The sequence below is a fragment of the Sciurus vulgaris genome (assembly GCF_902686455.1).
Source record: "Sciurus vulgaris genome assembly, chromosome: 11".
Lineage (NCBI taxonomy): Eukaryota > Metazoa > Chordata > Mammalia > Rodentia > Sciuridae > Sciurus > Sciurus vulgaris.
In genome coordinates, this window is record NC_136472.1 from 45,728,934 (window position 1) to 45,747,241 (window position 18,308).

At 33.9% G+C, this 18,308-nt stretch overlaps 1 protein-coding gene across 2 annotated transcripts in view; it reads right to left on the reverse strand.

The window, feature by feature from the left end:
• The window catches only part of ANO3 (anoctamin 3), a 465,390-nt gene that overhangs the window by 110,452 nt on the left and 336,630 nt on the right, over positions 1–18,308 (reverse strand). For both annotated transcript variants that reach the window (XM_079101829.1, XM_079101830.1), the window contains exon 6: positions 7,819–7,919. In XM_079101829.1, coding sequence (XP_078957955.1) covers positions 7,819–7,919 — 101 coding nt within the window. The remainder of the gene's footprint in view (positions 1–7,818; positions 7,920–18,308) is intronic.

The following is an 18,308-nucleotide window of genomic DNA, read 5'->3' on the forward strand; positions in this document are numbered from 1 at the left end:
AAGGGACAAGGACAAGCATTTTAAGATTCAGGAAACTGCGGCTCATCATAAAAGTGGTCAGGACCAGTGAACAAGGCACAGACCATGAGGGGTCTCAGATCTAATAGGAAGCTTTCCGATGAAAGGAATGGGGGAATGTCCATGTTATAAGCAGGGATATATAGCACATATATACAATATTAACATATTATTTATATATATATATACATATATATATGTATATATATATATATATATAAAATACTAACTTTCTCTGGATTCGGAGAAAGTAAAAATTCTTGTGGTGTTGGTTGTTTTGTCTCCTAAATGACCTTTGCATCCTCAACCTGAAGATTGGAAAATATTATTTTGGGCCTTGTAAAATGCCTCTTTCTCTTTAACCACCAAAACCAACTTAAAGGACCTGCAAACTCCTTCATGGGGTGACCTCCATGAAGCAGGACTGAGTCAGGATACCATATTTAGTTCTTATTATTAGCTGCCTTTAAAACTTTCTGCAATACTTTATTTCATGGTATCACTGATTATACTATTAGAAAAGAATTTTAATGGTGCCCCTTAAATATCCCAACACTAAATTCAAATATAGAATTTCAAAACTTCCTCTATCTATCCTAAAACCCCATTTTAAATGTTTCCCTCAGTTTTCTCAAACATAAAGTCTGTATGCAGACATTTAATCCCTATTATACTATTAGTCCATCTTGTTTCTGAGCCTCCTCTGTGTAGATTGTCTTGAGCCATTTAATCTGAGGTTAATAACTGTTCACTATCTTTAAGTATGTGATCGATAGTACAATAGTTCTATTTTACTTGACTCTGTGTGACTGGTGAACACTCCACACATTGTTTGATAAATAGTAAGCACTCAGATGACTGATGAATAAATGAGATCATTTTATGCTTAATAATCATTCACTATATATGGTATTTTTTAAAGCTATAGATGTAGGAAATTGGTTTAAAATTTTTCCACCATCAAAATAATCCAGGCACATGATTCACAGGAGACAATTTTTTAGTTGCAATTATCAGTAGAGGATCAGTGACAAGAATTATAAAAGCACTGGGGAGGGGTGACATTTGAATTAAACACTATTCTCTATACTGATTGCTTTTAATCTGAAGTATTTCTCTTAATTTATTTTGTTTGGAAAACATTTGGGGAGAAATAAAGGGTAAATGGAAAATACATACAGATGCATATATATACATTTTAGACTGGTTTTAAGAGCAAATGAAAACTAAACATTCAGATACTTCGTTCTCCCTGTTACAAAGACAAGGGAATTTTCTTCCCTCCTTTTTCTTAGTGCATTTCCTTGAGAGGATTTGTCTCCATAAGTACTTTCTCTTCTCTTTAAAACATATATAAATCCTTCAGAAAACTCCATAGGCATTTCTTCAGCTCGATGATCCAGGATATCCTGCTTCCAGACCTAGGTGCTATCTCTTTAAAATGTGAACATCCATGGGGATAGCACCCCTATCTCCAAGTTTTTGTGGGAGGGTAGTACTCTTTCCCCAATGTACAGAATTACCATTTGTCACAAAGAAACATACATTTAATCATTCTTCAGTATAAAGCCAATAAAACAATGAACACACCAAGTATCTGGTGAATCCACAATGAACACACCAATTATCTGGTGAATCCACAATGAATTATGTTTGGGTGAAAATAGTGTTGCCAAGACCTTTCACTTAAGGATTCCTTACTGTTTATCTTGTGAACAAGTATGCAAAGAGTTGTACCTTATTGGCTATGTAACAGGGAGCGATTTCCCTTTCACTTGCTTAGACCACTGACCGTCAAGTGGTTTAATGTTTGTTCAATAACAACATAATTTTCTTTCTTGTATATCATTGTGGCAAAGTATTCTGTGTTTGAGGGATTGTTTCTAATTCAATTTTCCCAACAATATATAGTGTATCTTTAATGCAGGAAGTGGTCAACAACCTGCAATTCCCCATTTGTTCTCCTGCATAAATGAACCTACAGTAGCAAATCCTTTCTACCTTTAATTCTCCATCTGGTAACTTATTAACTGCAAACTGTTCACATACAGAGCTTTATTTTCCCCTTAAGTTTTCAGTGTTAAGATTCTGCCATTTTATTCCTTCCATTAGGGCTGAATTTATCCACCTACCTACCTCTTACGATTACCACTCAAAAGTATAAGGAAATAACTATTGAAATTACTGTTTCCTGTCAGCCCCACACAGTCAGTGGCCACTTGTGGAGATGTCTGCTGGGCCAAGTGAGGAAGCCAGTTGATGCAGGGCCCCTGGTGCCTACTGCTCCTTGATAAGTTCAGAGACTACTTCTATTCATTCTATATAATAAGCTCCTCCATGTTTTTGTTTTATTTTTGAGTGGGCTTTTTTGCATAAAAAATGATCTAAGTTTAAACCTAATTGTACAAAAATATTGTTCTTAAAGTTTTAAGAGTACTCCATATTTACTATGTTTAAAATATTTGTGGGAGGATGAACTTGAGGAGAAAAGTGAAATTGGCCCCATCTAGGAACTCAACCTGAGAAATTGCTAGATCACTGAAACTTCTTGAAATATGTTGACTTTTTCAATGTGAGAGGGAGGTAAAAATGAACAGGAGCCACCTCTGAATCAAAATAAAAATGCTAAAAGTGAACTTTGATATATCTGAAATATAGAAGACATAGGCTAAGTCCTTTATGATATGATAACAACTATTTTACCTAAAATTTTCCTGATTGCTTTTGAAAAATATGTCCAATACAATAGGTCATATATATTTTGGAAGAAAAGACAAGAAAGAAATGGTTAGACATCTTAGCTATAATAAAATTGTACAGATATGTTAGTCAGAAAATTAAAAAAACATTCAAGACTCATATAATAAAAATAAAAGCTTTTGCAGGATAGGTTATAACTAATAAACTTTCATAATAAATTTGTAAATTTCTTTATGAAGTGTAGTAGATTTGAAAACTAATAGTTATGTGGAATAGTTCAGTAAATTTTTTACACATAGTTTAAAAAATATTGTTCTAAAAAGTGATCCATACTTTTCAGATTTATAGTTCTTTATTATTTTTGTATATAGTCATCCCTCAATATTCTTGGGGAATTGGTTACAGAATCTTCCCCAGATACAAAAGTCTTCAGATGCTCAAGTGTTTTCCGTAAACTGGCAAAGTACTAACCTGTGTAAACCTACAGTATATCTTAAAATATTTCTAGATTATTTATAATGCCTAATACAATGTAAATGTTTGGTATGTAGTTATTACACTGTATTGTTTAGGAAATAATGGCCCACAAAAGTCAGTATATGTTCAGTATAGATGCAATGTTTTTTCAGATTTTTTGATTGTTGGTTGTTTGAATCCAGGCCCATGGGCCATGGATAAGGAGGGCCAATTATATTTCAAGTTTTAGATGTATGTTTTTAAAAGTGATCACAGTTGGGAATTGGTGATAAAATTGGTCATTTTGAAAACACTCCACCTTGTAGTTTATGCATTCTTTTATTATGTGCAGGCTTAATTTTAGGAATACCTTAAAAATAAATGAGAAGTTTGTTACTAAGGTATTAGTTAATGCTATATCTATTATTTAAAATATCTGGAAAGATGTGCTAAAACCACTCTGTGTTCCAGCATTTCTCAAACTCTGTTCTGAGAATGTCAGCATTAGATGGAAATTAGCAAAAGCTTATATTAACAAAATCCTCTTGAAATGTATCTTAAAATAAGGAATATTAACATATTAAAATCTCCAAGACAGTATTTCTTTATTGTGAGCATCAGAATCATTTGGATGCTTACTAAAAATTTATAAAAATCCCCTAATCCTGTCCCAGATCTAATATGGATTTAATCATTTTAAAGATTGAAGAAGCACTTCTTTAAGAAAAATATCCTACAGTAAGTACACTAATTTGTTAACTCAAAAATTCAGCAACAAATTTGGTCACAAGATATTCTTCTCTCAAGTTCCTGTGGAAGTAATGTTACTTTGATCTACTGTGAAAAATGCTGCATGTTTTCTAACATTTACATTATTGTATCATGGGAATTTCAATGTATTTTCTAGAAGTTTAATTAATGCAGCAATCATAAACTTTTTTTTTAAAATTGAAAAGAATCAATGTCAGGCAATCTTCAATAAGAATAGATGGTAACTGCAAAAGTTCAATGATTTTCTTTCTTTTTTTTTTTTTTTGACTCTTGGATGTACATGAATTTTTCTTTCAAGTGCAATTTTACCAGGAAATGAAAAAAATAAATATCATTAAAAAAGAAGCATCAGACTGAGGAGAGCATTCTCTTTCCAATTTCCCTTTGGATGAAAGGAAAATGTGGCACACAGCCTGGAGACCTAAACTTTGATGAATACAAAGTGAGGTCACTTGTAGTGTGGCAAGATAATTGTTTCTAACCTACTTCTAAAGAAAAACAAAGCAAGCTATGGAATATAACAATTTTTTAATGATATGAGAATACCAATTAATCTAATAGTAAGTTCCCTGAAATTTATGCAAAATAGCAAGAGTGAGGCACATAACAGAAAGGAGGCTGGTGTGCTATAATAGACTTTTAATTTTTAAAAAATGAAAAAAAAAATCCACCTTCATGTACCAAGAGGGTGGAAAAAGCTATATAAAACGTAGGGCACTAGAGACAGTGTTGCCATAGTCTATGAGTTTCCCCATGTAGACTAGAGCAGAATGAACATATTTTAAACTAGTACTGAAGAAATAAAAACAGTTTTTTCAATTATGAAATTTGAATATTTGGGCAAACAATTATATGTTACTTATGGCAATAAACTAAATGTTTTAGTCCCCCCCACCCAAATTCATATGTTGAAACCCTAATGCCTAATGATATCTGGAGTTGGGTACTTTGGGAGGTGATCTGGTCATGAGGGTCAATTCTCATGAATGGTATTAGCACCCTTAAAAGGAGAAGCCAGACAGCTAGCTTACTTTGTCATGTGAGTATACGATGGAAAAGAGGGCCCCTGCCCGATGCCAACCATGCTGGCATCCAGATCTTAGATTTCCAGTCTCCAGAACTGTGAGAAATAAATATCACTTAAAACACCCAGTCTATGGTATTTGTTATAGTCACTACAACACTAAAACTGACTAATATACTGATATTATATTCATCACTTCCTCTTATGTTGAGTGAAAAGATAATTGTGTCTTATTAATGGAGGCCTGTGCCAAACTCTTAAGTTATACAATGCCAAATTTCCTCTCAGATCCCCCAGATGAAACCAATCTTCTGGACACCTGGAAAACATCTGTTTTGTACAAAGTCCAGAGAAGTCTGGTGGTCCCTGTTTGGTCAGATGTTTTAATTTCATATTCACTCAACCCAACTGAGCCTCCATACTGAAACCTATTTAAATGACATGGTCGTGACAATTGCTCAGGATTTTCTCTTTTTCCTTCTGCAAGGACACGAGTTTGTTACATTTGTAAATTTAGTCACAACTCATAGAAACAACATTGATTGCAGAAATGGGGGAAGGATGAAGGCACCTGAAGTCAATTAGGATTATTTGGACAAGCTCTTAGCAATTTTGTACAGATATCAGAAAATAGGTCATTATCTTGGGTGTGATACTTCATTTGTATCACATTTTAATGTCACCTAATCAAATTAGAACTTGTGGAAAATAAATAATTGTATAAGGATACAAATAAAATAACAGGGACACACAAGTCTATCCATCAGAGCAATCATTTGTAATACATTTCCAATTGTATTACTATGTATTTTAGGTGACTGAAGTCACACAGTATGAATAATTAAATATCATATATAATTCAATTTAAATTTTTTTTATTTACTACTTTCCTGCAATTTTAAGAAATATTTTTGTTTTATAAATTAATTGTATTCAATGCAAGGGTATATTCTACTTTACTTAAATTTTCTAAATAAATATAGCAGATGTTTATATTTTCAAAAATATAATTTAAATTTCAGTGAATATTTTTATGCATTTGAAAACTATATGCAAAAGATAAGAAGCAGAGGCTATGAAAACTTTTAATGCTCACAGAAAACATTTTCAAATAAATTTTCAGAAGTTTGATTCTCAGTATGAATAAATAAAGGCAATTCTTATCATATCTATGCTAATTTTGAAGGTAACTACTTGCAAAATTCTTCAATAAGTTAAAAGTTATCTCATTTTTATTCTGTATGATTTTTGTGTTACATGAATAAGCACAGGTCAAAGAAGAAATCACAGCAAAGAATAAATCAAGTATCCCAATTGTCAGCAGAATTATATATATATTTACATATATATATATATTTATATATATATGTTATTATAAGCTCTAGATGAGTATTTCAAAAAATTTTTAGAAGGTTGTAGGGTCAAAGGAGGAAAATTCTGGAAGTCAAGAAATGTAGTTTACATAACTACATACTTAATAGAATTCTCACTTCAGTATTATCACTTGAATTGAAAGCAGTCCTCTATAGACTTCTAACAATCTAATCATAAGACAAGGAATATCTTCAAGGCCCTCTTTGCTTCTTTCAGGTACCAATTTTAATTAAAATGTGCAAACTTTAGATTCTCTTGGCAATCTTTTCCATCATTTGTGTAAGATTTTGAGGAATTGCAAAGACTGGTCTTCATTTGTTTTTCACTTTATAATTTTGTCAAGATTTTTTTTGGTATTATTTACTTATCTTCGGAATATCATCTCCATAGAGAACTCTTAAGCTCTTATCCAATCATGCATGGGAGCTAATTTAGGTACTGAAGTCTAATATGGATAGCAAGATGCTACAGTAGTTGTCAATGCTTACTCAGTTTCTGATTTCTGGGCATTAGCTGTGGCTGCATCTTTCAAAGCTTGAGATGTTTCATGTATATAAAAAGGTTTGTATTGATATATCATATTTTAATCTCAATAATGTTGAAGTTTGTCAGAACACTCAAAGGCATTAGCACTTCTATCAGAATTAACCTCTTTCATGTTACCAAGTCTGAGAAATTTTTCCATTTTTTGAATTACAATCTTAGTGTTCCCTTAGACTTATCAAGGTTCTTTTGCTTGGAATCTCATTCACTCTGAACCTTGTAAATCTTCTTAGCAGCTGATTAAACATATTGAGTTTCATATCAGTGTAAATGTTCTTATCTTCACTGTGAGTTAACACTTTTCATAAAGTATGGGCACTACAGAATTTATCTTTGAGAAATTATAGAAGAACGTGATATATTCTGAATATAACATCAGATACTCAAGGTAGGAAAAACAGTTGGCTTTTAATCTATGCTTGCCAAAAGGAAAGACAAAAAATCACTGAAAGGAACAGTCTTCTCATTATCATATATTCATCTACTGAGGACAGTACTAAGAATGTTGAACTGACCTTAAAAATGATTCTTGTTAACCTCTAACAGGGAAAAACTCTGTATTTATATATAAAGATACTATACATTTATACTTCCTAATGTCCACAAAAATGACAAGAATTATATATAACCATATGAAATGGGAAGTGAGACTAATCTTGGGGATTGTTTGAAGTTAAAATCTGAAAATAAATATTCTATCCTCTCTCTAGGCAAGTGTGCCTTGAAATGATATAAAGTGTCCAGAGAATCAGAAAGCTTACCACATTAGGCAAACAAATTAGATAGGGAAAAAAATGCCCAGGATACATTAAATTTTGGAAGAAATAGCATTTTATTTTTAGATAGGGATACATTCACTGCTCCAGGGTACTGTAAAAGACAGACTCATCTTAATATATATTAAGATAGAATGAAATAAATTTTGAAAGTACCTGAAGGGCATCCTGATATTCAGCCTCTCTGCATACTTGCACAACGTGTCCCAGGGGATGTGGATTTTAATGAACATGATATCAGGGTTTGCAATAGCTGGCTGCAAAGGACAGCAAGACAGGCAACATTACTTAGAATCAGAACCAATTATATTATACCACTGTTTGATTTGGCAGGAAGAAACATTGTCCTGTTGGTTATACATTGATCATTCTAACTGATTTAAAGGAAGTTTGTATGAATAAAAAAACTCTTAATGAGGAAAAATTTTAGCAAAAATGTAAAATGCCACTGAAACAGGTTAAGGCCTAGATAGTCCTAGACATAAATTCCTCGGGAGGATGACCTGTTGATCTTATGAAATCAAAATCACCCAGGCAGGACAAGATTAACCAAAATAGAAGCATGTGACTTGTGAAGAGGCATATTGACCATGTACGCCTATGCAAAAGAACCCTAAAGATTCTTTCTCACATCATAAAATCAACAAGCAGCTTCTCACTTATCCACTTCTATAAATTTCCCCACTGCCAACCAATGAAGGGACAGATTTGGGTTCATTTCCTGTCTCCTTCATGGTTAACCCTGAAAAAAGTTTTTCATTTTCCAAAACCTTGGCGCCTTAGTACTGGCTTCTATGTGCATCAGGAAATCACCATTGTATACAAGAAACAATCACCTGTGTAAATCAATGGATTGTTTTATATTAATTATTATCGAAATCCATATTCTCAATTAAACAATTCTGAGCCAATTAAGTACCTCAAGCTGGGCATGGTGGCTCACACCTGTAATCCTAGTGGCTTGGGAGGCTGAGGCAGAAGAATCATAGGTTCAAATCCAGTTTCAGTTGCTTAGTGAGACTCTGTCTCAAAATTAAAACTAATAAAGAGCAGGGATGTGGCTTGGTGGTTACGAATCCTTGGGTTCAATTCCCAGTACCAAAAAAATTCCTCAAAAACAAAAAACAAACAAAAAATCACCAAAAGCAAAACAAAACAAACAAAAAAAACCCTCAAGATCGCGTTATTCTTTTTTAAAAGTCGTTTTTAGTTATATAACATTGGCATGAACTCCACATCATTCCTGTTTAGAGAGAGTAGAAACACTGCAAATTGTTACCAATCATTAACTAATTAGTTCATGTATTCTTCTAACACATTTTATTAAATAAGTACTAGCTCCTCAAACTACTTGCTAGGTCCAATGATAAGCCTGGAAGAAAAATGGAATATGTAAATCAAACAAATCCAGGAGCTCACAGCTGTCAAATTTGCATGCCTACTCTGCTTTTTGTTTCATTTCTCCCTGTGTCAAGACATAAGGATTTAACTGCCTTTTATCTAGATGAGAGGATTTAATCAGTCAACTGTGCAACAAAAACATCTAAAGGGCTTTTTTTTTTTTTAACCAAATGAGATATTCTGGTCTAATGCTTAAAAATGCCAGAATTAGATCCACTGTATGTAAATATTTTGATGACTCCATTAGTCCAGGGTCAGATGTGTTCCTGAACAATTATTTAGATTCCTTGTTTTCTACCAGCGATCTAATATAAGTAGCTAAATAACTGACTAGGCATGATATATCACTCATGTTGAGAGTCTACCTTTTAAAAACGCCTACAGTTATTTCCTACCATGTCTCAGTCCCACAGAGCATGATACAAGTCTATGGCCATTCTATCATTAAACTCCACACAGCTTTTAATTCATGTGAACATCTGTAATAGAAGAACTGCTTTTGCTTGCAATGTAAAGGCACTTTCCAGGTTAGACACAACTGAACTATTTTTTGATAAACCTTTTCATTTAAATTTCAGCTAGGTGTATCCTCTCAAGAAATATGCAATTCTTAAAAGCTCAAAAATGTTGAAGAAATTTGTCAGCTTAAATTAAAACCATGTTTTACAATTAACATGTAAAATTTTTATAGTCATATGTTCATAAAGTCCTATATTCAAAATATGGATAATTTCATGGGCTTGCCTGAACATATCATATTTGTATTACCAATATTTCTAAACAATATTGTTAAAAAACCATGTCATTGGACTAATATTCAAACCTAGAAGGAGTCTGAAATATGGCCACTCTATCTATTGGGCAGGCACTTTCATGGCTTACCATTTGCGTAAAAATAAAGAAAGAAATGGAAGGAAAGAAAAATAAGTGAAGACATTTCATGATCAAGTGAATTTTAGGTTTCTCCAATAAGAACTTCTGAAGACAGTTTGATATGTATGTACTTGCTGAAAATATAAAAGGATGCAATAAAGTATGCTAAATATCTAAGTTTTAGATTATGGATTGCTTTTCCATTTGACTGAGGTACTAGTATTTTGCAAATCATGATGGGGGGGCAATAAAAGATAATTTCATGCCAGTTTAATTTTGGAAGGACTTTTCCTACTTGGAATATATTTGTTTTAAAATCAAGGTAAAGGATTATAGAAACTACAATCAACAATGACAGAGGTCCACATAGTATATCACAGATTATCTATAGACCTTTGAATCTGTCACTAATCAAGGAAAAGAAGAACATTATGAGGCTGATATTCCAGGCCCTTTTTGGTGAATGTTCCAGACTAGATTTTGTCTAAAGATGTTGGTGCAGAAGTGGTAGAGATAATAAAACATGTTCAGGGCTCCGCTCCATTTGTAGCTCAGTGTTAAAGCCCTGCCTAGCATGCTGGAGACCCTGGGTTCAATCCTCAGCACAAGACACAATCCTTTTAGAATATAAAAAGCTTAAGCATTCATCTATTTAAATGACTTCTCCATTCAGGGCCAGTTAAAGATGCATTTCATTTTTATTATACTTCTTCCTACATTATTAATTCAAAAGTTCTTATATTTAAAATGATAATAAAGATTTTTCTTTTGAAACTGTGGTGTCAGCTACTGGTGTTACACCTACTTGCCTTCCACTTACCAAGCACAATTTAAATGTCTTCTATCCTAACTGCCTACTTAGAAGAAATCACATGGACTGGTAGAAAAAGTACAGGATTTGGAATCTCAGAGACTTCAGTACACATTCCTTTCTACCATTTCTTAAGTTTGAGAGGATTAGCTGACCACTCTGATGTACAGTTTCCTCAGTGAGGTGTGAGGAGAGTGATCTCATGGGGAGAGTGGCCTCACGGGGTTGATGTGTCATGAGAGATGGATGCCTAGTGCCTGAGCCTGACTATTTCTCAGTGTGCTCCTTCTTATATGAGGGCATGCCTTTCAAATCAGATGCCACCCAATATGACAATAGGTCTCAAACCTTCCCTGGAGTCTTTATCTTGTTTCTTCCCTTCAGGAAATAGCTGCTGATTCTTCTTTGGTAGAGCCTGTGTCTTAGTTTCCTATGCCTTCCAATAGACCTTTGAGTCACACAGCATAAAGCCAATAAGACTCTACGATTTGGGAAAAACTCTGAAATACAGTGACCTGAATCAAGATTGAAGTTAACTGGCTAATTTTTTTTTTTCTCTGATAATATAAACTGAGTATAAACTCTCAAAACAACAACAAAATTGCATTTTTATAGACTTTATGGTTTCTTTGAAAGATTTGTTTATCTGTATGGATTTAAACTGTCCTCTGCTAGCATATTGTTTGTTGCTAGAAAGAGATGGATTCTACAACTTAGGTCGTGCCATTTCTCAGAACACCATTTCATCCGGAGTGGAAAACAGTTTCTCCAGTGACACGCACAGCTCTTCATGTCTCGTCCTGCATGTCTCCACAACCACATCCACCACTTTTCTCCCTCCATCACTCCACTACTGTCACTGGCTCACTCACTACTACTTGCTTGTCTCTGCCCTATTCTTCTTCTTTTTCATGTAGTATTTTTATTTTCTATTTAGTTACACAAGTGTCACAAAAGAAAGTACTTTGTTTTGTTCATTTACATATCCACAGCAGCCATCTCCTATGTTAGACTCACAGTGGACACTCACCAAGCATTTGCTGAATGAATGGATGAACTTGTTTTGGGTACACATTCTATCTAACATTTTCCTAAGCAAGAGATGATGAGGATAAGAAAACCAATAAGTCTGAACTTATCTGGAAGAGGGCACTGTGTCAGGATCCAAATTAGTATTACGAACAGCTTGCCTGGTGCTGATTATTAATTCATCACTGTCAACCTCCAGGATGTGAAATAATCCAATAACCTTAAATAAAGGGATGCTCTGAAAGAGGTTTCTGCATTAAAATGACTGCAATCAATGAGTGAAATGTCAATCTAATGGGCTTATATAGACCATTTCTCATTTTATATGCCTTAACTTTAAATATATATGTATATATATTATATATATGAAACTTTAAATGCAAACACACATGCACATATATACCTCTTTAAGTAGCATGAACTTTCTGCTTTTCTAACTCCTTCAACTAACTTAATCTCTCTATTGCTAAATCTCCACTTAAAAAAATGAAAGAAAAGTGGTTTCATATTTTGCTAGTGGGCAGGGAACGGTGAAGGAGAGAGGACCTTCTTTTTTGGAATCACAGGCTGCAAACTTGGCACTATTCTGCTCAACCCTGATGAAAGCAGGTTTCTCAGAGGGAACAAAACACCCACAACCTTCACACTCACTTTGGTATTTAATTATTCCACCCCAAATTCCCAAGAGGTAGAATAGTCACTCTTGAGAAAAGAGGAAACTTAAAAATTATCTTTTTATAGTTATTCTGTAAGTTTTTGGCACAGAGAAGAAAGATTATGTCGTATCCCATGGTTTAAATCTTTCAAGTAAAAGACAAGCTGATGTGAAATGAAAACTGAGTTGGATTATCAAGCACCTACCCTGACAGTTATAAATCATATACCTATTCATTTGGATGGCCTTCAAATGTACATCATGATCCTTTTATAATATTATCATCTAGAAATTATTCATATCAACATGGAATTTAGTAAGTTTTAGAGATCTTGTGCCGGGGTCAGTGCTTCACTCTGCTGAATATATATTCTAAATTATGGAGAATCATTCTCTAGCCTTCATCTTTCAGCTAACAAATCCAATGCCTGCTGACATTTTCACAAATCCATTTCCTCTTTCTTCTAATAATCTGTACTAAATATTTTCAGTTAAATATTGTTTAAGATGAAGTTGCACCCAAAGGCCACAACCTTTGGAATTTTGAAAGGCAACAAATGCTTATGAAACCACAAAATACTGATTTTGATAAAACTTCTCTAAGTATCTACATTCCAATTAGTCATAAGTTAGCTCCCATCCTTCTACACAGGTGTCAGCTTCAAAGAATACCCTGAGCTCCATGCGCTTCAGGTACAAATACGACCCAGCAAATACTTTGTCTCAAAAGAAACTGGGCAAAGAGTCCAGCTGTGTCATATCCAAACTTTTGACCAATAGATTGGTTTTAATTACAGCGTTTTAGTTATACATAGTATAACTATAACATATAACTATGTATGTCAGGTTCATTTTGAGAAAAATCACACATGCATGAAATCTGAATTCAATCACCATTTCCCCCAATTTCCCAACTTTCTTTCTTCCTCCTATTTTCCTTCCTCTGTGCTACTGATCTTCTTTTCACTCATTGATTTGTTAATTTTTGATTAACAAATCAAAATTTGTTACATACATTATGGTGAAACTCCCTGTAGTATATTTATATATGCATATAACAATATTTTGTTAAATTCATTCCATGTTCCTCCCCTTCCCATCCCTCCTCTCTCCCTCACCATCTCCTCCTTCCACTCCACTGATCTCTCTTTATGGTATCTGCTCCTCCCAACTCTCACTTTCTTTCTTTCCCTTATTTTGCTCTAATTTCCACAAATGAGAGAAAACATCAACCAATGATTTCCTGAGTCTGGCTTATTTTCCTTTGTATGATATTCTCCAGTTCCATCCATTTACCAGAAATGCCAAAATTTCATTCTTCTTTATAGCTGAATAAAACTCTAATGTATATACATACCACATTTTCTTGATCATTTATCTGCTGGTGGGCATCTGGGCTGATTCTATAATTTGCCTATAGTGAATTGTGCTGCTATAAACATTGAAGTGGCTGTATCACTACAGTACGCTCATTTTAGTTCTTTTGGATAAGTACCAAGGAGTGGGATAGCTGGTGACCCACAGAATTTTGAGCATACAAATGCAATTTGTGATAATTTGTTAAACAGGAATAGACACGTAATACAAATAATTTAAAGAAATGTTGATTTAAGACCTGCAGACAGTATTTTTATGATATAATCTTAGAATACTTATTTTAGAAAAATGTTTTTGTTTACTTACACTGCATTTGCCTCAGTACATTGATTGCATACACTAACCTGGGAATCATAAATCTAGTCCTGATAAATTTAACTATTTTAAAAGATGATACTGTCATCCTCAAAATAGGAATATAAATAATAAAGTTAACATATATATATATATACATATATATATATACAATCGAATATTACTCAGCTTTAAAGAATAATGAAATTATGGCATTTTCTTAAAAAAATGGATGGAGCTGAAGAATATCATGCTAAGTGAAATAAGTCGAAACAAAAAACAAACTTTGAATGTTTTCCCTGATACGTGTATGCTGATTTACAATAAGGTGGCGGGGGTGGATAGGGAAGAATAGAGTTACTTTGTATTAGGAAGAAGGGATTGAAGGGAGGGGAGGGGGATGAGGTAGGAAGGGTAGCAGAGTGAAACAAACATTATTACCTCATGTACATATGTGACTGCATGACTGATGTGATCCTACGGCATGTACAATCAGGAAAAGGAGAAATTATACTCCATTTATGTATGATCTATCAAAATGTATAAATGCATTCTACTGTTGTATACAACTAATTTGAATGAAAATATTAAAAATTTATAAAAAGAAAAAAGCCTGTGTTAAGTAAATATTTATGAACATTAAATTTAAATTTAATTATCTTGATTTTAATGAACTTGAATTTCCTTGATATTCTGTGTTTTTAATTTCCCCCCTCACTCTTTCCCAAAGGCATTTTAACTGAATTTTATCTCCTCTGTTGTCTGTGTGTTCAGTCTCTCTTCTCCTCCTTTTCCTCTCTAGCCTCTGCTTCCCTTTCCTTCTCTCTTGACCCTCTCTTTCTGTTTCCCTCCATCCTTTTATTCTCTGGAGTCTTCTTCATCATTATTTAAACAACCTATCTAAGAAATACATTTAAAGTTGAATAAAAGGAACAATGAAACGAAATCTCACAAGAATTCTTTCCCTGCTCTGACTATTGGTTTCCCTCCCCCCACTCACAGCTGAGCAAGTAGGTGACATTTGCTGCTGTCTCTATTCTCCGTCGCCTGTTCACTCTTTCAGTTTAGCTAATATGCATACAAATCTCTCTTCAGGGAAATAGTTCTCACTGCTTTTATCAAAGCTCTCCATCTCCTCCATCACAATGGGCATCTCTCTGGTCTTATTGGCTTCTCAGCAGTATTTTACCCTAATGACCAACTCTTCCCTGTGATGTCTCATCTCTTTAACTTACCTCAACTCTTTCAACTATCTATTCTCCTTTCCTACCCTTTATAGGCTCATCCCACAACTAAATTTTTCCCATTATCTTCAGTGACTTCTGTCCCAATATCTGGTTTAAACCACTATTCATATTCTAAAGAGTAAAGCATTTGCCTTCAGGTGAGACTCCTCATTTCAGCTCTAGACATAAACTTCAAACATCTCTATTTGTGTTTCTCAAAGGTGCTTCAGTCACTAGCTTTTCATTCCCCTAACCTCTGTCTTACTTCTTCCACAAACCAGCTCTCTTCCAGGCAGCACTATTTTTACTGGCTGTGACTTCTGCCGCTATTGTTCTGCCTCATTATCTTTCCACAATGGGATAGATTCCTTTTTACTAAGGTTGCTTTCTTTCAGATGGCACATGGTAGTATAGCACCTAGTCCTACTCCTAGTATAACACTATCTTGTTTTAATTATCGGGTAGTTATCCTCATTATATCATTCTCCTTTTTTAGTTATGGTCTATTTTCTCCCATGAGAATATGATCCATTTTACCTTGACTTCTGTTTGGACTCTGAATATGGCATACAATAGGACACCCTTTATACTCCTTGAATGAATAAACAAATTGCTCAAGTCACAAACTCAAGTTATCCTTGAGATCATTTCTTATCCAAATAATCACTAAGCACACACACACACATATATACACACACACACACATATGATTACTGAAATACCAATGAAATCCATTTATCTCCATCTTTAATGCTACTCATGATCTTTGTGCATCCAGTCATTCTCTTGAAACCCATCTCCTTTTCAGTAATCTGAGTTGTCTTTTTGAAAACAAATATGATAATACTACAAGTTTAAAATTATTTAGTAGCTTTACATTTTTCTTAATATAATGATCAAAAATTTAAGAACAAAACAGATTGAATTAAATAGAGTCATTCTTTCCAACCTTGTTTGGTAATCTTCCTTTCTGGGATTTAAAAATGTCAATCTCCTTTCACCCCAAGACTATCCTGATAGTCAGTCTGAGCATGCCTTTGTAGGGAGGGGATGCCATTAGTAGTTTGAAAGACCATTGTTGGATTCTAATGCATGACCAGCAAAGCCTTATTCAGCCCTCTTTTCACCTACTTTAGCATTATTGATTTTTCGAATCTCAATTCAAAGATTAAAACCTTTTTTTCATTTCTTCACTTTCTTATGATTTTTTTCTTACCCTTCAGACTTGACTATTTCCCTTGTTATAAGACATTTTAGTTTCATTTACTTTTCTTTCAGATCATTTATTTCAGCTTGAAATTATGAAAAGTATTGTAGTAAGGAAGAATTTTAAGCACTGTATCAATAAGTAAAGATTCAAGCCACCTTGTATCCCATCATCCATCTTATGCAAAGTCACTGAAATTCTCTCTTAGTTAGGCAAACGTTAGTCAGATGGAAAGGGTATGACAAGATTTCTCTTTACTCTTTTCTTTCTTTCCATTTTCTTTCCTTCCTTCATTCTTTCCTTCTTTTCTTTTAAATTTGCCACACAGGCAGAATTTCTTAGAGAGTCTGAATCCAATTTCATAAGGTTTCTAAGACTATTTTGAAGGGAAGATATAAAAATTTCTATCCCTTCTCCAAAACTAATAATATCTAATCTGGAGAAATGGGGTAAACTTAACCCATTGCACTCTCAGGAAAAAAATAAATTCATTTACTTTAACAGGGAGGCACATGAGGGACAGAAAGAAGTCAAGACTGGCAACCTGTGTTCAATACAAGGGGTACTGTTTATAGGTATTGCTGGTTCCAATAAAATACACAGCTGGGTTTGGATACGCCTCCTGACTCAGCTGTTCTGGCGCTTCACTGAACTGTGGGGAACACATCCTAAGAAAGTGAATGTGAACTGAAAGAACCGTCATGCTGAAATCCAGAATGAAAAGCCACTCTATGTCCAGGAATAACAATAGACAAACACATACTGTTCTGCTGAACACCAACGTAAACACAAGCACCTTTGGCAGTGATGGAAGAGTGAGAGTTCAAGGATGAAGGGACTTCCCTTTTAGAGCAGAATAGAACCTTTGTGGATGAGTAACAACCAGTATTATTCTTGGGAGTAGCGTGGAGGAACAAGGGAGAGGAAGACCCAAGGAGAATCTGAATTTTCTGCCTAGAAAACTAAGTAGAGTTGATAGGCCATGTTTATTACAAATACCCAGTTTTCATATCTGACTTTCTATAGTCCAAAGGCAGTGAAGTGATCCACTTTACTCACTGGATTTCCCAGCAGTTTGTTCAGTGCTTCACAAATTATTTACTGAATCAATAGTGGGAGATGGGTGAGCAAAATAACTGCCAGTATTATAATAGTCTCTTACAAACTATTCTATGAACAAATAAAGAAGGGATTAATTATATTTATATAGAGCAGAGGTCACAAAGAAATCTAATGAATAAAAGCCTGTCATAAGACTGAATTCCTAAGATTTTTTTGCAATAAATAGTTCTTCATTTAATTACTCACCAGTAATTGGGATAATTCTGGGCTAAACTGCCCAGAAAAGAAGGAAACACAACAAACAAATAAAGGATAATAGAAGATTGGCCTGTATTTCACTCTCCCTGTTCTATAATACTTGGCTTTGTGTAAATAAACCCTTCCTTGCAGAGCCAAGTTATTGTGTTTGTTATTTTACATCTACTAAAAGGTTTTAATAAATATAAGTGGATTAGTTTTTCCAGGGTCACCCCCAAGTCATTGTCCAGTACTTTCTATTGTGTGTTCCTCAGAAAACTGATTCCAGGACACATTCCGTGAAAAAAAAAAAAAAAAAAAAAAAAAAGAGAGTGGTTTCAGAGTTCAATATCTAAGGGTTTCCCAACACTCTTAACTTTTATTAGCAAATTAAGTAGAATTAATCAAAGAATTCATCAAGTTTATACCTCATTGCTCCCATTTTTTGGAAATCTCGTTAGGACTAATTTAGAT